The sequence below is a fragment of the Malaclemys terrapin genome, chromosome 2 (assembly GCF_027887155.1).
Source record: "Malaclemys terrapin pileata isolate rMalTer1 chromosome 2, rMalTer1.hap1, whole genome shotgun sequence".
In the NCBI taxonomy this organism is placed as follows: Eukaryota; Metazoa; Chordata; order Testudines; family Emydidae; genus Malaclemys; species Malaclemys terrapin.
In genome coordinates, this window is record NC_071506.1 from 58,401,751 (window position 1) to 58,427,696 (window position 25,946).

The 25,946-nt window shown below is 44.0% G+C and overlaps 1 protein-coding gene across 1 annotated transcript; it reads left to right on the forward strand.

Annotated features, from left to right (window-relative positions):
• Nucleotides 1–833: 833 nt before the first annotated feature.
• On the forward strand, nucleotides 834–12,391 carry PRDM14 (PR/SET domain 14). Its single transcript, XM_054017204.1, has 7 exons — nucleotides 834–1,359; nucleotides 1,655–1,711; nucleotides 1,805–1,962; nucleotides 2,300–2,570; nucleotides 5,018–5,220; nucleotides 7,998–8,099; nucleotides 12,164–12,391. The coding sequence occupies exons 1-7, from the start codon at nucleotides 834–836 to the stop codon at nucleotides 12,389–12,391; spliced, it is 1,545 nt and encodes a 514-aa protein (XP_053873179.1).
• Nucleotides 12,392–25,946: the final 13,555 nt, after the last annotated feature.

Consider the following 25,946-nt stretch of genomic DNA (forward strand, 5'->3'; position numbering starts at 1 on the left):
TCAGCTCCCAATCAGGGTGGGAAGCCCGATCCACTTCCCTGAGGGCTGGCGGGCTGTGTATGGAGGAGCCCCAGCCTGGCACGGCTCCTGGTGGCGTTTGCGACCTGAGCGCAGATTCACCTGCCAGCAGGCCGCTCTTCCCCACAGATTCCCCTTTCCCAGCTCCCCAGCCCCCACCCCCGTTTCCTGTCCTTGATCTGGCTGAACAGCCTCAGGGGGTACGCGGTAGCCGGGGCTGGTTGCTCTCAGTGCTGGGGCTGGGCTGTAACCTCGAGGAAATGGGGCTAGTCGCCTTTGACTAGCGACTGTTCAGTGCCCTGGGCGGTGCCACTCCGGAGTCACCCCCAATGCGGAGATCAGCCTCAGGGAGATCGGGGCCATCCCTGAGCAGGACCCCACCTTCTTTCCTCTCTTCTCCTGTCCCTTCTCCTCTGCTCCACCTCCACCTGGCTCACCGCGGCTGTTGGACAGGTAGCTTTAACAGCAGCCCCTCCCCAGCGCTAGCCAGGGCGGCCCATGGGGGAGTTGCCCGGCTGGCTGGCTGGGAGAGGCGCCCAGGCAGGCTCTGAGGGGCAGAGGAGAAGCACTTAGATCAGCTGGGCCACACGCCGGGCCGGGCTGCAGGCGCTGGGTATTTCCCTTGCTCCGCAGACGGGGCGGCCTAGCAGCAGCCATGTGCCCCCATGTAGGAAGGAGCCGGAGGCCCCGGTTATAAAGTCGCTTTTTCTTCTCCCCTAGGCAGAGCGCGGCTGCTGCAGCGGGCGGGGCCGCTCCGTGTAACGTGGTGTCTCCCCTTCCCCACAGGTTCCCTCCTCTCACCTGCGGCTCCAGCCATGTCCCTGTTTCTAGCCGGGGATCCTGCCTCCAAAGACCAGACTTACGCGGGAGAGACCCTCCGGACCAGCCCGGGGGACATCGCCGCCTATTACCCGCCTCTCCTGCCCCCCGCCCAGTACCTGGAGGCGCTGGGGCGCCCTCCCGACCTCTTCCACCCCCTCAAATCCCTGGGAAGGCTGCTCGCCACCTCCCCGCCTCTGGCCCCCTTCAGCTTCGCCACGATCCCGGCCTTTCTGACCCGGCCCTCGGCCCTGCAGGGCGAGCGGCTCTGCAGCACCCCGTCCCCCTGGCCCTCCTTCTCCGGGCAGGCATCGCCCCGCAGCAGCCGGGCCCCGCCAGCGGGCCCCCCGGAACTGCCCAGCCAGGCGGGCGAGCTCTTTCCCGGCCTTGCCAGGAAGGGCCGAGCGGCGGCCGCGAGCCGGCCCAGCGTCCAGGCCGAGCCCTGCAGCCCATACCGCTTCAGCCAGGAGGATCTGCGCGCCGTGCTGTACGGGGCGGTGCGGGGCCCAGCTGCCAGCTCGGGTAAGGCACCCCCCGGGGCCGTGTCAGTTACCTCGGGGGAGCGCGTCCCTATTGGCCCCGTCTCGGTTTGCTGAGTCCAACCCCCGCACGCTGCTCGGCCCTTTGTATGGACCCAAGCTCACGAGCGAGGAATCGCCTCTTGGGAGCCCGGAGCCCATCCCGGCGGCAGGGTCACACCATTCCGCTCAGACGGACCCGGGCTCCCCGCTCACTGCCCGCAGCTGTCCAGTGCAATGTGTGTGTGGTACAAACGGCTCGCCTGGGCTAACCAGGGGGGTTCCTGTTCTGTTCGCAGGAGATGCTGAGTCTCACGCTCCGCTGCCGGACAGAGAGTCCCTCCAGTTACCCGAAGGTAGGTGGGACCCTAGGGCTCAGGTGCATTAGGACGCGCTCGGCTGGCTCCTGATTAGATCGTCTGTATTTCTGTTTTCCTCTCGCCCTCCAGGTTTGTCCGTGTTGCAGACGCTGCACGGGGAAGTTCTGCAGCTGGGGGTGTTCTGTACCCACCTCATCCCCAGGGGCGTCCGCTTCGGCCCTTTCCAAGGCAAAGTGGTCAACACCAGCGAGATCAAGATTTACGATGACAATTCCTTGATGTGGGAGGTAGATGGGCTCACCCCTAGGACATCACACTGGCTCGGTCATTGCACCGAAAAAGGCTCTTTGACTCCTTGCTACTCGGGGTGGTGGTTTTGTCCTCAACGCCTGCAGAAACATGGAAAGAAAATAATCAAAGCCTTGATCCAGCCCCCACTACAATCTTTCCATTGACTTGAATGAGGAATCCCAAAGAGCAAGGACATGTTTGATTGCCCACATAGAGGCTTTATACGTGCAGGGTTCCATGTAAATTGTGTACAAACGGGTTACACGGGGGAAGGTTTCTAACACCCAAAGTGCTAGGAAACCTGACAGGTTTCTTTCCCCATGTTTTATCCAGATTTTCGAAGATGGTCGCTTGAGCCATTTTATAGATGGGAAAGGAGTCTCGGGAAACTGGATGTCCTTAGTAAACTGTGCCCGGTTCCCAGAGGAGCAGAATTTGACAGCTATTCAGTGCCAAGGCCAAATATTTTATGAAAGCTGCAAAGAAATCTTACCCAACCAGGAGCTGCTGGTGTGGTATGGAGACTGTTATCTGCAGTTCCTGGGCATCCCCATCAGTTTGAAAGGGGCGACAGAAGGAAAGGGACCCCAGCAACAGCCAGAAGGTCAGTCCTGCACAGAGCCCTGTGGAAAGGGTTGTTCCCATTTCTCTGTGGACCGGTAGATTCTTTATCAATGCTAGTGATTATTTCGTTGTGATTATAATCACAGAGCTGCTTGTGTTCTGAATGTTTCGTTTCGCTTTTGCTTAGAACAAGACCATTTCAAGTGAGTTGCAGATTCCATTTGTGTAAGAATCTCTATTGCCTATTTCCATTTATTTTACATGAATTTCAATCTCCGGTAAATAAATTAAGCCTTTTCCAACCTTTTTAGGGGTTCTGCTTCCAATTCAGGGCGGAAACTTTCTACACGATTTAGTTTAAATAGAACCATTAGATTAAATACAATTAAAGTGCAAGGAAAAGGACCCATCCTTCCATTCCTTTACTTATTTGTTCAAATCTTAAAATCCTGAGGCAGAAATTCTCTGGAGGTGCTGAGAAGGCTGAATATTTATGACCAGGGTAGCTACCGGCTCGGCGCAAAACTTCTCTGTTTGAAAAAAGAAGAACAGGAGTACTTGTGGCACCTTAGAGACTAACAAATTTATTAGAGCATAAGCTTTCGTGGACTACAGCCCACTTCTTCGGATGCATATAGAATGGAACATATAATGAGGAGATATATATACACACATACAGAGAGCATAAACAGGTGGGAGTTGTCTTACTTACTATCACTTCAAAAGTTTTTTTTTTTTTTTTTTTTTTTCCTCTTAATTAATTGGCCTCTCAGAGTTAGTAAGACAACTCCCACCTGTTTATGCTCTCTGTATGTGTGTATATATATCTCCTCATTATATGTTCCATTCTATATGCATCCGAAGAAGTGGGCTGTAGTCCACGAAAGCTTATGCTCTAATAAATTTGTTAGTCTCTAAGGTGCCACAAGTACTCCTGTTCTTCTTTTTGCGGATACAGACTAACACGGCTGTTACTCTGAAACTTCTCTGTTTGAAGACATTTGCAACCGACTCAGATCGCAAAACAGGGATACAAAATCAACAGCCAGCTCCCCAGACTTCACGCCATTTACTTCGGGTAGCAGTCTTAGTTTTAATTTGCTCTCGGAATTTCTATTGTGAACAAAAGATGTAATTTAGCACATAAAATTTAAGTGTTTTACAAATGGTGATTTCTGCCCGCAAAGAACTTGGAAACTAAAGTAACTCATGTTTGGGGACTATGGTCCCGTTCTTGATCTCTTTAAAATCAGTGGCAAAATTCCCCCATTGGCTATAATCGGCCAAAGGGGGTCCTGAATCAGATTTATATTTAAACATTCTGGCTCACTTGCCCACACACATTTTCATACCGTTTTGATCGTCAGTTGTAATTTTCACATTCACATTCTTCATAAAGGGGGCAGACAGTTTACACAGTAATCAGATGGTGCCAGGAAAGATGTGGTGTCGGAGAAGACGCTGTCTTGTGGGGAAGACAGGATTCCAAAGCGAATAAATAAAAGACATCAGTTTTAGGTAGCAACTCTGTATTCTATAGAAAACATGTTGCATTCATATATATCTATACATATGTTAGAATGATACTATATGAATGTATCAGGGAGACAGAATCACTGAATAATGGTTCAACTGACTGCAGCAATAACAAAACCAAGTGATTCTGTGGACCTCTGAGTATCTAGTAATTATCATTCTAAGGTTGTTTAACCCTGACAAAGGATTTCATTTTAAAGCTTGACTATTTTGGATTTGTAACCATGGGAGGAATTGATATCGAAATACTTTTGTCATACGGAGGAAACCAAGGAAATTGTTAGGATCTGTTTAAAATACAGTAGAAACTTTGAGTCTGAAAACAAAAACACACACTTGTGTAGTACATAATTGACATTACTTTTAAAACTTCAAGCAACATATGTAAATTTATTTTTAAGTGGAAAATGAAACACACAATGCCAGTACCAATATTAGTAAGTATATAACCAAACCAATGATTTATCATGGGTAGGGGGGGCTGTTTTATGTTGCAAAAGTCAGGTTTGTTTTGTCAGATATTGATGTGCAGTAGTTGTTTTACGTCGGGCTGTGCATTCAGACAGGGAATGGAGATCTCCGTTTAGAGGTAAGAGACAGAAGGGGTGAAAGCCTGACCTCACTGAAGTCAATGGCAAACGCCCAGTGATTTCAGTGGGGCCAGGATTTCATTCAAGAAATATTTGTCTGCGCCACACTCTTGTAAATATGGTAAAATGTAAGCTCACAAAAAGGAAATTCAGGAAGGTGCTTAGCAGACTTCAATCTAGTTTGTAAACTCCATTGTATTTTTCTAACTATGTTGTAATTCTTGTTTGCAATTATTGTAATTCTAAAAAGCTACAATTCTCCTTGGTTAGGTTCCAGCTCTGAAAGACAATGACTTTTGAAACTGACAGGCTATTTACCTCCAAGTATTTAAGTGATGGCACTTTCCCTTGTGTTGCACAGAATCTGGGGAGAGTTACAAATGCGAGAGATGTGGCAAGGTATTTGCCTACAAATACTACAGAGACAAACATCTGAAATACACTCGCTGCGTAGATCAAGGAGACAGAAAATTTCCTTGCCATCTTTGCAACCGATCGTTTGAAAAGAGAGACAGACTGAGGATCCATATTCTTCATGTCCACGAGAAACACAGACCTCACAAGGTAAGGATTGCATCTGTTTTGTTGTGTTTTGTTCCCTTCTCCAAGTTTTCCTCTCACACTTTGGGTGATGGTTCCTGTATGAAATCTAGGAGCAAAACCAAGGAATTGTCCTAGACCCCTCAATCTCAAATGACAGTTGTAAATTACAATCCCTCTAGGATGCTTAAATGCTGACATTTAAAGAACAGGTACACCTTGAAAGCATATCACGTGCTAGTACAATTCATACCACACCATGAAAGTACCTGCAGCTTTCCACGGGGCTCCCATTACAATGTGAACTCACCCAGTGCTGGGGTAGTTTGAAATGGACAAGATCTGAAAGCGAAGTCAGTGTACAAGCGGGAGGTGCATTTGGAGAGGACTAGACAACGAAATAAACGGTGATTTTAGATACCCGGCTAGGTTTCCATGGCATGGATACTTATTGATAAGAATAAAACATTTCACACTGTTAACATATAGATTCCATGATGGTCAGAGTGGGACAAGCCTGACTTTGAATAGCATCCATCCTGTTACAGGAAAGAGGGTGTGTGTGTGTGAGGAGGTTAGTTGTATTTCACGTATCCCTTTAAGGGTTACCATGGTTTGTAAATTGTTTTGCCGCTTTTCTCTCTGAATTCCCAGCTCTGTTCCGCTAAAACCTCCCCTCTGGAGCAGAAGGGAGTTAAAGTGTGAGCTGGCACCAGCAGCTCTGAATTAAACCAATCTAGCAAGGACAGTTCTGCCGGCTAGCCCGGCAGCGAGGAGGCTGCTGCCCCAGCCGAGAAGTCCTGCTGCTCCGAAAGCCACAGGCACACAAAGGAAAAGTAGGACGATGTTAACAGGAGTTCAAGGGTTTCTCTATGAGGCTGAGCGTTTTTCTCTTGCTGATTATATTTGTCCCAGTTAGCAAAGTCTGAGGGCTCGAGTTAGCGAGAGTGTCCGCCAGCTCACTTTCGTGCCTACATTATTCTAAACCGTCGTAGTGGTTGTCTGAACTGTTGTCATGGGATGTATTATAAGGTTAATGATTTGTCTGTTTGGAGGCTGAGAGCAAGCAGCACGGGGGATTACAGAGATGATCCTACCAGGAAACAGTCCATCCTCCTTATGAATACTAGCACCGATCTGTATCATCACAGACAATTACATTTCCTGACTCAGGGGCTTCCCATGATTTCTCCGTGTTTGTATCCAATGAGACTCTAGTTGTAGCTTTGGGACTCTGCTTTCTCCTCATTTCAGCTAGATACTTTAAATAGAAAGGTGGCAGAAGTTTAAATCTAAATATCTAGAATATTCTGTTATGGGAGCAAATCTATGTTGTGATATTTGGCTAGTCTCCACCAAATACCTTTCTGTAGGCATAGGCTTCTCTCAGATGCACTGGCAATGTAAAACCAAGGAATTTTCATAACTGCTCAGTCAGGATAACCTTCCGAATTTTGATGTGACACAACAGAATATGTAATATTTCAACAACCTCTTACTTTCATATGAGCTGAAATATCATCCTGACTATTTTATAGTTCCTCCTGAAATAAAGTGGACTTCCCAGTGAAGGTTGTTATAGCTAGATCAGCAATATTTCAATGTAATAACAGTACAGTAATAGTATCACACTGATTTAGAAATAGGGATTAGAGATTTAGATTAAAATGTGAGTGTATTAAATAAGTTTTGGAATGTTGCGTCATGGTCTTTTCTTTCTTTCTTTCTTTCTTATGCATTTTTCTTCTGCATTTTTCTTCTGCATGCAATTCATATTAAATGTCTAAACAGAAAGAAAGATATTTCTGTTTAGACATTTAATGTGAATTGCATGCAGAAGAAAAATATTGCAAGCCAAATCAGCAGAATGAAAAATCCATTGTGCATAGACTTTACATTCAGTTAAGTGCGGGCATGTTTTTAATGCAAAGGGTATATACTGAGACGATATATTGTTTAAATTTTCTAATTTATTTTTAAAAATTACTCTGGTCATCACCAGTCCTGGCTGAGTTTATTTAATATTATGGATGAAAATTTCATTCATGCAAATCATAACTGAAAATTACAATTCATGTTGAAGTCCATGCCAGTTTTTCAATACACTTCAATAAGCTTTGAATTGGGCTCTATTCTATCACAGGCAGCTACAGAATATGCATCACATTATTCAGATTATTACTTATTTTGTTAAAAGGAAGGCAGTGATCTTTCAGTTTAACTATATGGGTGGGAATGCTGAAGACCAAATGCTCTTAGGATTGAGCCTTGGATAGTATAATGAAATGTATGAATTTTTTTTTTTAAATATAAAAATGGTCTTTTTTCAAAAATGAAAATTTAAAAATATATTTTTGGATTTTTTGTGATTTTTTTTTAATGACAATATTTATTACCCCATTACCATTATTGAAATGGTGGCAGAAAAATGTTCACTTACCAAAACCACGGGTTTTCGTAAACAAACAATTTCAATAATTTTTTTATTAAAATTTAATTTAAAAATATTGAACCTTTTTGGAAAAATGTAAAATGGGTCCATTTTTAACCCCACAAAGTGGAAACAACTTAGAAATTGCCCATGCTTTTACATTTGTTTTTGACCAGCTGTAATAAATATACATTAAAACATTTTGCCACTTATGAGTTAAATTAATTGTATTAGTTAGATTTATGTGTTTGTGTGTGTATCTACACACACACACACACACACATCTATCATTTTCAACAGTTATTGGCTTGTGCTCTGACAGGAAATCCTTAGCTGTTGTGTGTTTGTGTTAACTTTGTTTTCCTTCTAGTGCTCAGTATGTGGGAAGAGTTTTTCACAGTCCTCCAGCCTGAACAAACACATGAGGGTGCACTCCGGAGAGCGGCCCTACAAATGTGTGTACTGTAACAAGGTAAAGGAAAATCCAATCCTCTTCAGAGCTGGCTTTCTCCCATAGATTACCCGTAGATTTTCAATACTGCACAGTGTGACCGGGTGCTTTTCTTTGTAGTTCTTTTTAAATTATTTTTTCTACTTCAAGTACTATGAGCCTCTTTTTATAGGTTTTTCAAACCACCCAAAGAAAAGAATCCACAAATTGGCTAAAATTATTACTTTGTTTACTTAATGAGAACTGTTTTTAAAAAAGAAAGTGGAAGTGGTGTGGGAAGGATGGTTCTCTGGCTCGGGCTCTGGACTGGTACTCAGGTTTAGTTCCACCTTTAACTACAGATTTCCTGTTTGACCTTGGGCAAGACCGTTCATCTACCTTGTGCCTCAGTTCTCCACCTGCAAAATGGAGTTAATATTAGGTCCTTACCTCACAGGAGGGAGGTATGAGGATTAAATCTATCAATGCTTGTGAGGGGCTGAGATACTATGGTAGATACCTAGATAGAAACGTATGGTTTGAACCACTTCATGGGTCCTTATTGGCTCCCCTTCAGCATCAAGTAGTAATTGAGCTTATTAGCACTACTTGATGAGTAATTGGTCTGCTCCACAGGCCTGATCCTGCAGCTCTTATTCATATGAATAATACCTACTTGAAGTCAGTGGGGCTATATGTGAGTAAAAATTACTCACATGATTAAGGTTTCAGAGTGGTAGCCGTGTTAATCTGTATCAGCAAAAACAATGAGGAGTCCTTGTGGCACCTTAGAGACTAACAAATTTGTTTGGGTATAAGCTTTCATGGGCTAGAACCCACTTCATCAGATGCAGATGAAGTGAAAAAGTTTTGTATGAGGCATCTGTACACAGGCAGTTCTTTGAAAGAGCCAATTAGAAAACATATGTTGTGTAGCTTTGTTTAAAAACCTCAGCTTCTAATACTGCTCCTGCTCATAATCTAACCACTTCCTTCCATGGCTTGATATGACAAAGATGCAGCTAGAAGGAAGGTTTGTTACTAATCAGAGCTTGGATAATACATTTTTGTGGAAAAACCCATGGAAGGAAGCTTTAGGGAGGAAATTTCTGTTCCTCTCCTATTGTTCCATCAGGATGTGTGTGGGGTTTGTGTCTCATGGAATAGGCAACTGCAATTTGGTGACCAGGGATCTCTGTATAGGCACAGGAAGTAGGAGTGTGGGGGTTGCTGCAGCACCCCCAGGTTTTATGTGGGGTCCTGGCTGCGCACGCTGGGTCTCAGCTGCTGACCCTGTGTCTGGGGTTCCACTCCTGGCTCCGTGCCTGCTCTCTGCTGTGGCCCCAGCCTTGGCCCCTTTAGCCCTGCCCCCCCTCCTGGAGGCCTGGCCCTGCTCCCGGCCTCAGCTTGGAGGGGCAGGGGGCATGGTCAGGAGTAAGGGGGCACGAGGTAAAAAGTTTGGGAATAGTTTTGCTGGCTTTCAGCACCCCCACTATAAAGAACATTCCAGCCCCTTTGGATCTATGTGAGGTCAGGCCCCTCCACGTGCAGTTTCTCTGCTCCTGATGGCCTCCCTTCCCTTATCCTGTTCTGGCAGCAGCAACTCTGTGGACCTCCTGAGAAGCAGTGTGGAAGAGATACAGTCTGGCTTTATTGCTTTTCTGCTTAACCTGTGTGGGACTGGGGAGAGGAGCCCTTACCCATTCTCCCCCAACTCTTTCCCCCATCCCTGACCTCCTCACAACCTGGTTCCTACGCCTTCCTCTAGCACGCCCTGGACCCAGGGCACGTCTGCCAATGGCATCTGGGAAGGGAAGGATGGTGCTGTGAAGGCAACTGATCGCTCCTTCCACACAGAATGGGGACAGCTGCATGTAAAGGATCTGCTCTGGGCTGAAATGTTACATGAACATTGTTAGGACTCAGGATGCTCAGGGACAGTCTGTCCTGTCCGTGGTTTGCAGAAGTCTCAGCTAAAATACTTGATATACTTTTAATGAGAAGTTACTTTTGTATACAAATTGTTGCAAACAGGTGTAGTGGTCTGATTGTCTCCCGCTGCAGCAACGAAACTCCTTGGGGTGGGTTTTGTCTGTGTTCTGCTCTCCCAGACATTGGCACCCCAACCTCTTGTGTGAAGTGAAATTTCATCCTTAACTTGCTGTTCATGAGTACAGGTGGCAGAGCTTCTACCAGAGTGAGGGAATAGATCTTTCTGTGTAGTGTTGGACTTCTTTCAACATTGAGCTCTGGCAGTCACAAAAGGAGTCCCAGTGAGTCTCTTGTTGGCAGATCAGACTAGGGCTATGTCTACACTACCACTTTTATCGGTATATGAGAAAAAAACACCCCCCCGAGCGACATAAGTTACACTGACAGAAGCACTGGTGTGGCAGGAGATGCTCTCCCGCTGACATAGCTATCACCGCTCACTGGGGGATGGGAGAGCTCTCTCCTGTTGGCATCTACACAGGAGATCTTACAGCTGCGCTGCTGCATTGGTACAGTTGTGCCGCTGGACAGTCTCTAGTGTAGACATGGCTAGAGATCACTAGTTCTCAGACTGTAGGATGCAGTTCTCCCAGGGAGTTGCCAGTAGATTTCTGAGGTGGTGCAAGTCTCTCTTCTTAATTCTCTACCATTCCAGAACATTAGTTGCTCCTCCTAAACACTCATAATTTCTCTTGCCTCCCCTAACTTACTGCTACTGCTCCAAAGTAATCTTGCTTTTTCCGGCTCAGCCAGTGCAGCTGCAGCCTTCAGCTGAGGAAAGTGAGGCATGGAGAAATTCAGTAACTTGCTCAAGGTGACAGTGGAAGACTGTGGCAGAGACTGATGCAGAATTGAGGTTACCTGACACCCAGTCCTGTTCCTTAACAACAAGACCCTTCCTCCTTTCTCTGTATAATATGTACCCCCAAGTTCCTTTGCACTCTGAGTATCAAATCAAATGACCTAGAGGTGCAGCTCTGCTTGGAAAGCAATGGCTGTTGGTGGTTAGGTGAAGAAGAGATTTGTGGGTAATGCAGCTACACTGATTTATAGCACCTGAGGAGATAGCCAATGTTTTTCTTTTGGGTGGGTGAAAGGGTAGTTATTTGTTATGTTCAGTTGATCCTGCTGACTGCTAGAAGTGCTCCCCTGCTGTCAGTTGCTTGTCTACATGCCCTGTTTGGAGTCGTGCGGCACTATTTGCTGTATGTTAAGGAGGACAGCTAAGATCTCATTAGAGCAGAAAACAGCAGTGGTGCCTTTTCCCACCAACCTCCATGAAGAATAGTAGTAGGGTAGGAGAATGTGTAAATGTGCTGAAGGCATGTTCTGTGAGTAAGGGAGAGAGAGCAGGGTTGGGAGCTGTTTCCTTCAAGGAAAGGAGTAAGGAATGTTGGGTGGTAGAGAAGGAACAAAATTAATTAGGCTAAGAAAAAAAAAGAGACAAATGAGTCCCCTTTGTTCTGGTCCACTGAATTCCAACCTTATATGTGAGTACCAAAAAGGCAGCGTTAGCAGTGGTAACCCAATCATTTCTTTGCTTTTATGAATTTAAATGAGACCCTTTACAAAAATAAAAACTAGATTTCTTTTGTGTGGGTTAAGTTCTTGAAAACAAATACTGGAACAAGGGAACTGGGGTAAAAAAAACCCAATATCTAATAAATACACAGCTAATTAAAGACATTATTGACCTGACCCAGCCTCTTTTGACACATGGAAAATATATGCTGGTGTCTTCCAGTCAGAAATGTTTTCATTATAACCAGTGAGCCGGATTTTCTTCCCTCGCTAGTGTAAGGAATCCACTGACTTTTGGTGGCGTTAGCTCTGATCTATGCTCACTGGGGTAGGGCTCATGGGAATCAGTCCTTGAGAGTCCGGCTTCATTTCTGAATGAGCAGAATAATCTAAGGGCTGTTCCAGCAATGGAGTTTCTGTTGCCCTTCTGATGGGGAACAGGTTGACCAATGCTTCAGTATCATGCTAACCTTCCTATGTGGGTCTTCAGTGCTGGGTGGGGGTGGAGTCTTTAGGAGAGATTGTTTTCTAGACAATTGTATAACTGCTTTTAAACTCTTTTCTCCCTCCCTCCATGCCGGCCACCTCTTCAGGCATTCACAGCCTCCAGCATCCTGCGCACTCACATCCGCCAGCACTCGGGAGAGAAGCCCTTCAAGTGTCGACACTGTGGCAAAGCCTTTGCCTCCCATGCGGCCCACGACAGCCACATGCGGCGCACACACAGCAAGGACAAAGGCTGCACTTGCACCGTGTGTGGCAAGAACTTCCTGGAGCAGGAGGAATTCCGATTCCATATGAAGTTCCACGCCGCTCTTTAGCTAGCAGCCCTGCATTCGGAGCTGCGTGTAGCTGAGCGGATGTGTTTGGTGTGTACGTTTCAGAAGATGAAATTCACCCTTGTGCCAGAGAAGAGCCCAGGGCCTAGGCATCATTTACATCGCCTCATGGATGGCTTGAGTGGTGCTTTGGCCTTGTGCTGGGACCTCCACAGGGATGCATGTCCCCTCAGATAAATGTCTTTTATGTGAGTGTGACCATGAACGTTTTTGTGCTTCCAATGTGATGTCTCCATGGACTGTCCAGAATGATGTACAGAAACTCCTTGGCTTTGTTGTTACCAGGTGCATTTTGTAAAACCAGTGTAGTCCATGTTTACTTTTGGGGCTCCACTCCAGTTCTGAAGCTTATTTTCCCCTATTAACCGGTTATTATTTTATGAAGTGTATCATTCCAGCCATTTTGACGCACATAAGGCGCAAGTCGATTTTTGTGAATGAGATGTGAGCTGGCTCTGACGTGTATTGCCTGTTCAAGTAGGGCACGTGTGTTTCTGGGCATTTAGTCCCTTTATTCAGTGGCATATTGGCTGAGAAAAACACTGGGGACATCCTGTTGGGGCTAGCCCATTCCATGTAGGAGCAGAGTGGAGCCCATATACCCCGGGGAAGCAGCAGGAGGCAGTCTGCTTCAGGAAGGTAGCTCCCAAGCATGTAAAGGGTGCGTACTTGCTAAATAGTTGTGGGTTACAGCACAGTGGCCACCCAGCTCTGCTGGCCAGTGCAGGTTGGGGATGGAGCTGTGGTTTTACCTCCTTTCCATCTCTTTAGGAGAGCAGGGTGGAAGCAGGCCCTGAGCTTCCCAGATGCAATTCTGCTGGCTCTTGCATGAGTCAGTCACATAACTGGGAGAAGGCTGCATACAGCTTCTGCTCTGTGCACCCACGTAAGGCATGTCTATCAGCAACTAGACACCCCTGGCTGGCCTGTGCCAGCCAACTCCTGCTCATGGAGCTCAGGCTGCAGGGCTGTTTCGTTGCTGGGTAGAGGTTTGGTCTTGGGTTGGAGCCCGAGCTCTGGGACCCTCTCATCTTGCAGGGTCCTAGAGCCTAGGCTCCAGCCCAAGCCTTGAAGTCTAACCAGCAATGAAACAGCCCTGTAGCCTGACCCCTGCAAGCCTGCGTCATCTGGCACAGGTCAGCTGCCAATTTTTCTTTGCTGTGTAGATATACCCATAAGGGCCAGGCAGTTCTTTTATGTCAGTACTTTCCCTTGTCTGTATGGCAGAGAAATGTTCTATTACCTCAGACCATGTTAAGGCAGGTAGCATCTATGAAATCCTTTACCTCTTGTGCTGTTCTGTATAGGGATCACTTGGATCCTGACACTGAAATCTGTATCCTTTTATACTTTTTCATTTTGTGTGCTTACTGCATTATTATTATGGCGTTGCTATTAAGTGCTTGGGTTGTTTGTTGTTTTTAGTGTGATTCAGGTATAACAGAGTTTCTGAAAACCCAGTTCTGCTACATTAGCAGAGTCCCCTATCTCAGTTATGGCAAAGGGCATATTGGTTTAAATATAAGTTCTGAAGTACAAGATGGGCCCAGGAGTTCCTGATGTTGTTAGTTTTGAGATATATGCACTGAGGGTCAAATCCCACAAACTCTCTGATTGCAAAATTCCCACTGGAGTCAATGGGAGTTCCACATCCTGAGTGAGGACCTGAAGACTTGATCCTCCATTTCCTATTGATGTTGCAAATTGAGGTTTCTTCAATCCATCATTGATTTTTCTTAAGCAAAATTGAAGCCTTTGTTTATATAACTCTAAATGACCTCCAGGGGAGCTGTTGGGTGCTGTTACAAAGCCCACTTATTTAGGCAGCTAAGTATGGATTTAGGATATTTACTTCAGGTTCCTATTTTTGAAAATCTTGGCCTTGTGTGTGTGTGTGTGTTTCTTTTAGTCCTTTTCATCCCTCTTGAAACTAAAGAAGGGCCGAAACTAAAACCCGAGATCTGCTTCCTTACTACTTCTTAGGTGTGTTACAAATCTGAACCTGGATCCTGATCTGAGTTTTACCAATGGCCTGTTTTATAACTGACTGAACCAATCACCCTTGATCAAAAAGATCCCAAACTTTGGAGAGTCCAAAATCCAGATTATGCAGCCACATAAAGTGAAATCCGAAGTCCTAACAGAATTCTTTTTCTCTCTCAAACACACAGGGTGAAATCCAGTCTGGCGTAGAGGCTCAGCAAAAGGTGTATGCACTAGTTATGTCCTGCTGAAGCGGGGGCGGGGTGCAGCAGCCTTGTGGTAGCCTTTTGCACCAGTCTGAATTTCACCCACAGGTTACCTGTGACTGGGAAGCTGCGATTCTTTCTTTTACTTTTTAATGAAAAACAAAGAGAATTGAAACTTTTGTTTAAAAACCTCTTCCCAGCCCAGTAAGGATTTACATGGACTTTGCACACAAATAACGGAGAAATATGGATCACATTTTGAGCCGACAAACCTTGACAGTGTCCCTTTAAATATGTCACATAGCTAGAAAAATGTTGCTTGCATGTTTCATTACACTAGCCAAATAATATGTATATATTGATTTGCACTAATATTTCTATTTATTGTTGTACACTCATGGTTTTCATGGATAAAAGTCTTGCAAGGAATATTTATAAAATGATTTAATTGTAAATGAAATATTTAGGTTCAGCATTAGTTAATATGTAGGCAATCTAGTCAATACATATTGTATATATGTGTAGGGGAAAGTGGATGAAGGTTTTGTTTGTTTTGGAATATTTTGCACATATTTTGGTACCAAAGATTCTTATAGCATAGAAAGGACACATTAAGAGCCTAAGCTTCTAAGTGCTGAATTGATGAAATTCCCTCCCATGCAGACAGCCGGCACAGAGCTCATAGATTACTCAAGTCATGCTGAAGTATAGTTAGGGGGTTTATATGGGACGTCATTTGCTGGCCCTCTGCACAGAGGTGATTTTCACCCTTGTAGAGAACTCCCATTCACAAAAATGGGAGTTTGGTGTGTGAAGAGCTTTTTGGTTCAGGCCCTTAGTTAACTCAGGATTCTATGAAATCATCAGCTACCTCAACAATGAACCAAATGTGTCTGACTTACTAAGAATTAGCTAGAAGTGCTGTGAAATGCATACAGATGGTTTCCCGGGTAGGTAACGCTCACCATCGCACATATGTGAGGATTATTTATGGAACTGTGCTGCCTCATTGTTTGTAGTCCTTTAGTTGTATATACTTTCCTCTTGTAGAAAGCTACACTTTGTACGAAAACACAAGCCGTGGTTTTGAAACTCTGCTATAGTGCAGTTTTATCAAACTGTGAGGGGGAATGTGAGGGGTTTCACATGTGCTTCTGATTGTAGGTATCCTGTTTGTTATATTGCATTTCATGTGTTTTTATGTTAATTATTAAGAATGCTACTGTGAGATTAATGCAGAAAGCACTCGAACTAAATAAATGCTATGAGGTTCTGGCTTTCAGGAGAAGGCTGCTGAGTTTTTCGATTCGATTGGTAATACACACATTTACATTCTAAATCCTTATGCAGAAATATAAAATGAAGCAATTGATATCTTGGCAAACTCAGCTAAATGCATCTTGAGTGTAAATCACACATCCCTACATACAGCTGGAGCAACTGGTCTCTGTGCTGGGAATTAAGGGCTGGCTAGATGGCAGTTGACTTCAATGGGAGGTGAGCTGCCCAGCACTTTACAGGAATGGGCCTAAATGGATATGCATGAGTTCTGGCCACTGAATCATAGATCCAGCTCCCTCCCCCTTGCGAATACTGTGATGATCCCAGGCTTATGCCAATAAAAGCCTTTTGCCACGTCGAAATATATGTGTGGAGAATCCCAATTCTACCTGCAATTCCCATCACACAGCACCTGAAATGCAACTGTCTCTGGGATGGAGGGTGGCAACTGACCAGCGCACTAGAGTGGAGAAAAGGAAATAAAGCCACGTGGCTCTGCAGAAGACAGCAAGCGTGAAAGCAGCTTGAATTGCTCCCTAAGTCCGAGGGTGGGACAGCGCTGTCAATTCTTAGTTTCTGCCAGGGGAAATGCAAGGATTGTCAAAGTAAGCATATGCACGTGTGTTGAGGTTCCTGCAGGAGAAAGATGAGGCTTATATTAGGGAATGCTCCTTTTACCCTCAGTAGTCTATGCATGTCCTGTTTGTGGACAATGTGCTAATGTTTCCTTCTAGAGGATTTAAATTGTAGAAGAATGTTTGCCCCTTCTGTTGAAATGCTGCCAGGGGCCTGGCAAATGAATAGCGCCAGACCGCTTAGCTGCGAATGGGATTTCATGTCCATGTACTGGGGCCAGAGGGTGGTGTGTTTGAGGAGGGGTGTGCTGCACTTTTTCATCTGGCATGTTCCCCGAAGGATTGCTTGCTGTAAATGTAGCAAGGCACTGCCATTAAAGCAGTGGTGCTGTTTGTCCAATTTAATGGAGAATATTCATGACAAAGCTAACCGTAAAGTCTCAGGATCCTTTCTCCTGGGATTATCCCAGCTGTTAGATCCCTTTGCACCAAATGATTAAATTCTCCTGTTAGCCTTATCTGAGGTAATACGTAAAACACAGCACTTCTATCCAGCTGCCTTAACAGAAACTAGGAGGAATCTTTGGTTACCGTGTGTTACATATCCACACAGATCCTAGAGGAGGTTTGCAGGGAGTTCTCTGGGATCAGGATTTCACCCAAATACTGTAGCATTCTTTTAGCTCAGGCGAAATGACCATGGGACTTGCCTTATCACACACAGCTTGTGGTGTTCTGCCAATTTTTGCCATGTCTGGGAAGAGATGTGCCTGAAAATGGGAGGGGTTAGTCAAGTCATCATGATAAATCTAACCTTTGAGAAACTAATTGATTTAAGTGCTTTGCTTTATCTGTATAAAGGTATTTTAAATGTTAAATGGGAGGTGATCTAAATAGAAACCAGAGGGGGATGGCAATCTCAGACTTTCCTTGGGTTTCAGGGGCAGGGGAGTGTATAACCTCTGAAAAGGCACAATGTGAATGACAATAGAGAGACTACAACAATAAGATGGTCCTAAAGCTCTGCCTGACAAGTGCAACAAAACAAATGCCACTCCAGTGACATCTGCTGCCCTTTGGCTGTGTCCAGCATGTTACCAAATGTTCAAATGCTTTTTTTTCTTCTTCAAAGCACTGTCCTGTTGAATTCAGTGGGGGAATGAGTGAAAGACGTAGGCAGTTAAGTATCGTGGAAAGCAGCTTAGTGAATTACAGATAATGCAGCAAACAAATATTGATTAAGCCAAACTGTTCATTAAACAAGGGAAATAATTTCACCTAGGGGGGCCGAGTGTGGGGTGTTCTCTCCACCTCACAGAAGTTTCTCTGCAATCTGTTTAGCCCTACAAACACTTGGAAACTTTCTCTCTTACAAACATGCTAACTATCTCTCTCTCTCTCTCTTTCTCTCTCTCTCTCACACACACACACACACACACACACACACAAACTATATCACTCTCTCTCTCACAAACACACATTCTCTCTCTCTCTCACTCGCACAAAAAATTTCACCCACCCTGCCCAGCAGCAAATACAGGGGCAGTGGGAGACATACAACTGGTTTCCTATTGCTCTGCTGGTGGAGCAGCCTCAGGGCTGACAGTCCAAATCTGCATTTCCATAGAGACTTGAACAAACCATCTAAGTCCTCCATTCAGCTGTCATCCATGTACCAAAACACAAAACAATTTCTCTGGAGATCTTTCCCCCAATTCTCTCATAAGTGACCCTGGGAAAGTAAAGAGACAAGGTGGGTGAGGTGATATCTTTTATTTGATTATCTCACCTAATATCCTGGGACCAACACAGCTACAACTACACTGCATACATGGAAAAGTAAGGCACAAAATCACTGGCCCATATTCAGGTGGAAACCCTCTAAGGAAGAGAAATCAGGCTACAGATCCAGTGGGAAATGTCCCAGGTGTTATTCTGATGCCTGATTCAAAACCTGATTGTTGCTTTTAGAACAACCAAATCCCACAGTAGCAAATAGGTACCCACTGTGTTCCTTCTACACCTGACTCCATGGCATTCCGATCACAGTGACCAGTGCAATATGGAAATGTGGATTAGATCAAATACATTCAATCTTCCCTCCCTGCTCTGCTACACCCCGCCCCCCACCCCGAGTGTTAAAAACACAGGATTGGAGAAAGAGATGTTGATCCTCTAACCCCTTCCTGATCCTGGCAGGGTCAGTACCAGACATTCCACTATGGAACCCCAGGCAGCACCTGGTGTAATAGTGAAAACCCAGTGTAATGGTAAAAACTCTATCACTGTCTCAGTTGTGTCACCTTGAGTAAGCCACTTAGGCCAAGATTTTAAAAAGTGACTAGTGATGTTGGGTGTCCAATGTAAGACATCTTAAAGGGGACTGATATTCAAAGAGTAGGTGCCCAATACTTTCTGAAAAGTATTTGAGGTGAGTCAGATTGGCCACCCCCAATTTGAGGTATGCAGAATCATTTGAATATCCTGGCCTTAACTTTTCTGTTCCTCAGTAATATGGAGCAATAATACATAGTCCCTGTTTATACCAAGTTTCTTTGCACTAGTGTAGCTACATCAATTTAGTCACACTGGTAAGAACCCTGAATATAGCTGAGTGGGAAACGGGCTTGCATTCCTGAGACTTACTCCAGACTAAATCACACAGGTGCTAGCCCCATCTTGCACCAGATCAACCCAGCTACAATGTGGGGGTCGAGAGCATCCCTACAGACATGAACAAATCTTCAGTCTAGACAAAGCCTAGGTCTGAGAGCCTTGGGCAGGGATGGATCTGCCTATAGGTTTGTACAGCGCCTCGTACAGTGGGTCTCCTGTTCTGACTGGCAACGGTGGATACTGCTGTAATATTAAATTTTCATGCTGATCCTGTTTACCCTGCAGGGGACTAGTAGGACATCGTTCAAGCGCATGTGAAGCCTTTGAGATTCTGGATGGAAGGTGCTAGAGAGGCACAAAATATATCATCCTCACGCTGCAAAGGGGACAGGGAGGGAAAGCCATTCTCTGAGGCCTTCAACTGTCACAGAGGTTTGCAGACTAGCCAGCAGAGACGCAGGAGCTAGAAAAACACATTTCATGGATCAAAAAATAAAATCTAAATTAGCCTTTCAGTAGTAGAGAACATTCCCCCTGTCTATGGCAGCTGACTGGATTTATTGCCACTATTGTATTTCACTGGGCCTATTTTGAAGCATCTCTCTAGAACTAGGGTCACTGTAAACATTAAAATCAATATTAAGCCAAAGAGGAAATGACCCCGGATTATAGTCAAACAATAGATCCAATTCAAAGATATGATCTCTTAGGTGACTTCAAGATAGCAACCCCGTGAGGGAGACTGGGCTGAACTCATTCTGAGTGTAATCCCAGTGAAGTCAATGGAGTTGCCCCGGGGTGATATTGACCCAATACATCTCTGTGATTTGCTGTACAGGGCAGCAGACAAGACACCAGGCCTTTTGGCAGGGTGGTAAGCACTGTACTCGGTGTGGTTTTAAGGGAGTCTGGCCTTTGTGCCTTACCTCCTCCAATCTGCTCCCAATGCTGACTGGGGAATGATGACACTCCCTGGAGACAATGTGTTTGACCCACAGACTCTCTCTAAGTGGCTACCTGTCAGTTTCCATTTCAGCCCCACCTTACTGTTTACAGGAGTGCTGACCACTAGCTGACATATTACCTGTATTGATTCTCTAATAGCTGTCAAGGTGGAGAGAAAGACTATTCTAAGACAAGCTCTGAGCTCTTAGCTGAGTGGGATCATAAACGCCCCATGAAAGGTTTCATTCAATAACAATCTTTACTAAAGTAAATGGACATCAGTGGCCTCCCCCTCAAGCCCCCTAATGCAAGGGCCATTATAAAATGGGAAGGCAGCACTGAAGCAGACTTATTTCTGCAGTATCAGTTTCAACAACATTTTCCAACGATTCCTTTAATGAAAAGCTGATTTTTTTTCAGGGCCAGGAACCACCAAGGAAATAAGCAAAGCATCCGTTCATCTTTTAGAGCGCGCCAGTTCTCCTTACGGCTGGTTTCAGCAACCACATCTGTCAGTATGTAATTACAGTTTAGAGATGTAGCACTGGGTAAGAAAGTCGGGTAGCAGCGTTAGCTGTAGTAGTAAATATTTATATTATAGTTGCATCCAAAGACCCCAGTCAGCATTAGTGCCCCATTGTGCTGGGCACTGCCCAAACCCAGGAAAAAGACAATCTCTGCCCTGAAGGGTTTGCATCCTTCTCTAATATGCATCCGCATTAAAAATATAGACACGTGGTCAGTGCTGGCCTAACTCTGCTCCCTCGGAAATCATTTAAGCAGCCAGAGCAGTGCTGAGTGCTTTTGAGCCTAGTGCCTGGTGACCCTGATCCAAAACCCACTGTAGTCAATGGGCGCGTTTCCATTGACTGCAATGAGCTTTGGGCCTTGGCTCAGCCCCACTAAGAAAATGTGTGTAAAGATTATTATATTTATAAGGCCATGTCGACACTACCACTTGTGTTGGCAAAACTTAAGTCGTTCAGGGGTGTGAAAAAAACACACCCCTGAGCAACATAAGTTTTGCTGGCATACGTAATAGTGTGCACAGCGCTGTGTTGGTGGGACAGCTTCTCCCGCCGACATAGCTACTGCCGCTCATGAGGTGGTTTTATTATGTCGATGGGAGAGCTCTCTCCCGTTGGCATTGAGGGCTACACGAGCATTCTTACAGCGGCGCAGCTGCATCGGTACATCTGTGCTGCTATAAACACACTAGTGTAGACATGGCCTTAGTCTGGGCTAGATTTTCCATTAGCCCCCTCTGGTGTCTGTAAGCATTAAGCTCTTTCCTTTCCTTGTCAGCTTAAAAAAGACATAAGAATCCTCTGAAGAAAACTGTATCTCAGTTACTTGTCTGAAGACCACATAGGGGAAATGTCCACAGTGAAAAAGAAAAAAACCACATGGCAGATTTCGTGCCCCAAAGAGGAAATTTCCTGGAAGGGTGATATACACATTTGATTTTTTTACTCATTGACTTGCATCCCCAAATTATTTAATTTATTTATTTTATTATTATCAAATAATTAAAAAATAAAGCTTGGGGCAGGTTTCACACCCAAGAAAATAGAAGAGATTCTCCTTGTTTGGTTTTCTTTGTGGAGAGTTATTGTCCCAGGATATTAGTGAGACAAGGGGGATGAGGTTATATCTTTTATTGGTGACCAACGTCTGTTGGTGAGAGAGACAAGCGTTTGAGCTACACAGAGCTCTTCTTTGGAAATTTGACTCTTTCATCAACAGACATTGGTCCAATAAAAGATATTACATCACCCACCTTGGTTTTCTTATAGCACAAGAAGGAAGGAGACCTTACAAAGTGCAGGTGCCAGCTAGGAAGAGCTCAGTAGGATCCTTTTAGAAGGATTGGGGGAATATGAGAGATTGAGGGGAAAGGAATCTGGCATGTGAATAAAGATTTTTTTCCCAGTGAAAACTAAGCAACACACTGTCAAAAAGTTGACTAACTTGTCAGGCTCAGGAATCTGCATTCTGAGATTTAACTTGGATAGAAAGTTTCTGCCCAGACTTCATTTTTACGTTCCTTTTGTATTTCTATCTATCGCATTCAGCACCTTATTCCTATGTATTTCACACAAGGGATTAACTTTCTTTTACGCGGCTTACATTCCTCTTAGCAAGTGTCTTGGTGCTGGTTAAAGCGAGTAATTCACAATGGATATTTATTCAAGAGTTCTAGCTGATCCTTTTTTGTTTGCCACCAGACTCCTTGTTGTTTTTTGTTTTTGTAACTGTAAGGAGCAAGCAGTGGGTCTTCAGTGACAAAAACTGTTCAGCTTTTACGGCGTTGATTGATTCAGTCTAGAGGGAACAGTTTTGGCTGGAATGTAATTATGATAAAAGGGTTCTATGGGAGATTTAAGGAACAGAAAGTTTCTCTCATGGACGAGGAAGCATTGTTTAATTTTTGAAGCAGATTCAGAATGTAAGGATAACTAAAATAACTGTTAAAATGTTTTAAATCGCCTCAAACCATCTGTGCATTTGATCAATGGCACTTCAGTTTAATTATATCTGTTGTGTGGATGCACTATATCCTCGTTTTCTCATTAAAAGCAATAATAAGAAAATCAAAAGTGTTATAAAGGTCTTTTAAACTTTACCTGTTTTCTCTCTTTTGAATCTGTGGTTTTGGGCTCAATCTTTTGGAAGCAAGAGAATTTTATTCGTTTAGTACAAATTGTAAATTTCCAGTTCTGAAATAATATTAAAATATGTTGCATTTAAGCAGAAAAATGTTAATTTGTAGTTTTGAAATACGATTTTTTGTTACAAAAAATCAAGTGCACCTCAACTCAGCTCTATAATACTAAGATTAGACTAGACACTAATATGTAGGCTGCCCCAAAGTTATAACCAGAGTGTTAAAATCAAAGTGAAATCATTCAAAAACCCTCCTATTTGCTTCTATTTTAATCCACAATATACTATGTGTTGCATTAATAATCCTTTACTATGTGTTACATTTAGTCAGTGTTTTGCATATATACTTGCCACTCCTACCAGATTGTAAATGAAGTTTGATTTACCTCTTGTGATATAACCAATACACATATATATTTTTAAATCTTGGAAGATTCAGGAGGATGGTTCTGTGGTAAACCAGGCAATATTGAATTGACCCACTATTACAGAATAGAGATACTAGAACTAGTATTTATTTTCATACCTGATGTTATTTCTGTCCTTGGTAGCTTTAATGTTGTAAAAGTTAATGGGTGGAATGGAGTTCACCACCATTGTGGTTTTTTTTTTCAAGAGATACTGTGGCTTTAAAAATCAGTGCCTTCAGTTTATTTCCAAGCACAACTTGAAGGATGCTGAGCAGATGACTTTACAACAATGACAGATGGTTGGCACTCTTCTTGTGGGGCTGCTGATTACGATTATGTTCCCTCTAGATCCCAGTGGAGTAGTGGCTCAGTCACCAGTCACTGACTCACCCTTCCCAACCTCAGTTTTGAATTGGCATAAACTGTATTGTACCTTTCTTGACCTTTGTTGTATTTCTAAATATGGGACAGCGTCTGTTTAAGTGAAAGCAAAGGTCTCTGAAGATGCTTCCCTGGCAGCAGATCTTGTGGACAGATTAACTGTTTTCTCATACTGATACTCATGATACTCATCTGCATAATTTTACCATATTAAAATTGACTGTTCGCAGTCTTTCGAAGACATATTTTCAGAGATTTCTGCAAGGGGCGAAGGGGAATCGGTTGTTAAAAAAATGAAGGTCAAAGGTGAGTGTTTACAGTCATTAAGAGCTAATCAGAATTTTAATCTGCAGGTGTTTCATTGGTGGTGTAATTTCGAAACCATTCAGCTTTAACACTGTTTGGCTTCCCTGAAAGAGTTAAGGCACAATTGGCAGCACAAAACAACCATTAACAAGGACAGACAAACATCCCCTGATGCTCTTTAAACTTTATATATGTAAAGTCTGAAAAGAGGGATCGTTGTTCCCCTTCACTTGCATTCAGTCAGGTCTCTTCCCCAGCTAGGATTCAGCAGGATCCATAAGCACTGTATGTTGCCTATATACATATCAATTCCAAAAGGCCTTTAGAAAAAGCTCTTAACCTGCTATTGTAACAATTGTAATGTGCCATCCTGTAATCCCGCCTTCTCCCACCTTTTGACTGGCTCTGTAAGGCTGCGAAAGGAGCCAAACTTATTGCATTATGTACTATACCTGTGAAGCCAAATCCTTCACTCCTATCACATCTTCCAGTTTCTTTTTGGCTACCACTGCAAGTGTGTGGGACCCAGATAGCAATGAAAATACATGACTAAATTAACTAATGGAGTTGGTATGAAAATAGGAAAAAATGGTCAACATAGCTTCAATTTTTTCCCCATTTGAGAAAATTTTGAAATTTGAAAACATTGAGTTGGCTCAATTAACTAAGTCCAGAGGGTTAAGCATGCATTTTAATAATATGTATATCACCTTTGCTGTTCACAATCATTTATTTCATAAGGAGCTACCTTATTTCATCCTGCATATAATTCATAGACTGCATGTTTTCCAAAAAGCTGATGGAATTCTTGCAGGTTTCAAACTGATTTCATTCACTGTGTATCAATCTATTAGTCATATTTTCCTCAGGGTCCCTGGATACTTTAGCTTGATTAAAAATTTCTTTTACCAAATGGATAGTTTAAAACAGATTTCTCTTTCTGTATTTCCCACAACTCCTGGAAACATTACATTGGTCATCTATGTATAGGCCTTGGCTACACTGGTGCTGTACAGCGCTGCAACTTGCTGCACTCAGGGGTGTGAAAATGCCCCTCCCCCACCCCCGAGCGCAGCGAGTGCAGTGCTGCAAAGCGCCAGTGTAATCAGCGCCTGCAGCGCTGCAAGCTATTCCCCTCGGAGAGGTGGAGTACTTGCAGCGCTGCGAGAGAGCTCTCGCAGCGCTGGCGGCGCGACTACACTCGCGCTTCACAGCGCTGCCACGGCAGCGCTGGGAAGTCCTGAGTGTAGCCAAGGCCTAAGATGAAAGCAATTAAAAGAATTACTGTTTTTTTTTTTTTTTCAACAAAAAATCGAGAACAGCACAGGAGATTTTTAAAGGGGCTCTTGAGAAATACAGTTTTCTACAGAGCAGGAATTGTGAATTGCTAACATGAGAGACAAACTGGTTTTCCTTTGCTAGCCTATTTTCTGTATAAATAAAATTAGTGCATTTTTTGGACCACTGTTTTCAAGTCTGTAGCGTTCATTTTGCAGCTGGAAGTGCTGATTAGAATGGAATGCTTATTCTGTTGTCTAGGCATCCTGTCACCCTGGGGCTATTGTATTATTGTCAAAGTTTCCAGGGGGTAAATTGTTATTGCATAGAAGTTAACAACTCCAAATATCAGTAAAATATCCGTTATAATAAAAAAACCACTGACTTTCTGCGCTGGTGCTCGAGAGGAGGGGAATGGCTATAGCTCGAGTAATCAATGTGCACTGGGATCTGGGTTTGTAGGGATAGTATTCACACAGGAAGAGAAGGCTAATAATCGAACACACCCTCCCACCTGGGGCCCTATAGAGCTTGTGTATGGCAAAGTATTGTCAGAGACGTGATAGCAAAACTCTGGTAGAAGACTTGTCCACTTGAGTGATGGGAGAGGGTGGTAAAATCTGGTTTATCAATAAATGTCCCTCAGAATGAACAAAACTGATAGGAATGTAGCCAGAAGGAAGATTAATTTATCTATGAGCTAGTTTCCTCCCCACCTTTTCAGAGCTTATTATTGCCTGCACTAATAAAGCCTTGGGTCTTTTCCTGATAGATGCCTGGAATGAGAGACAATAGATTTAAAGATAATCATGACAATGACTGTGATAATGGCCTGCTCCTTAGCCTAAAGCTGATGATGGGGTTGTGTGAAAGCAGGTTGGCCCAGGCT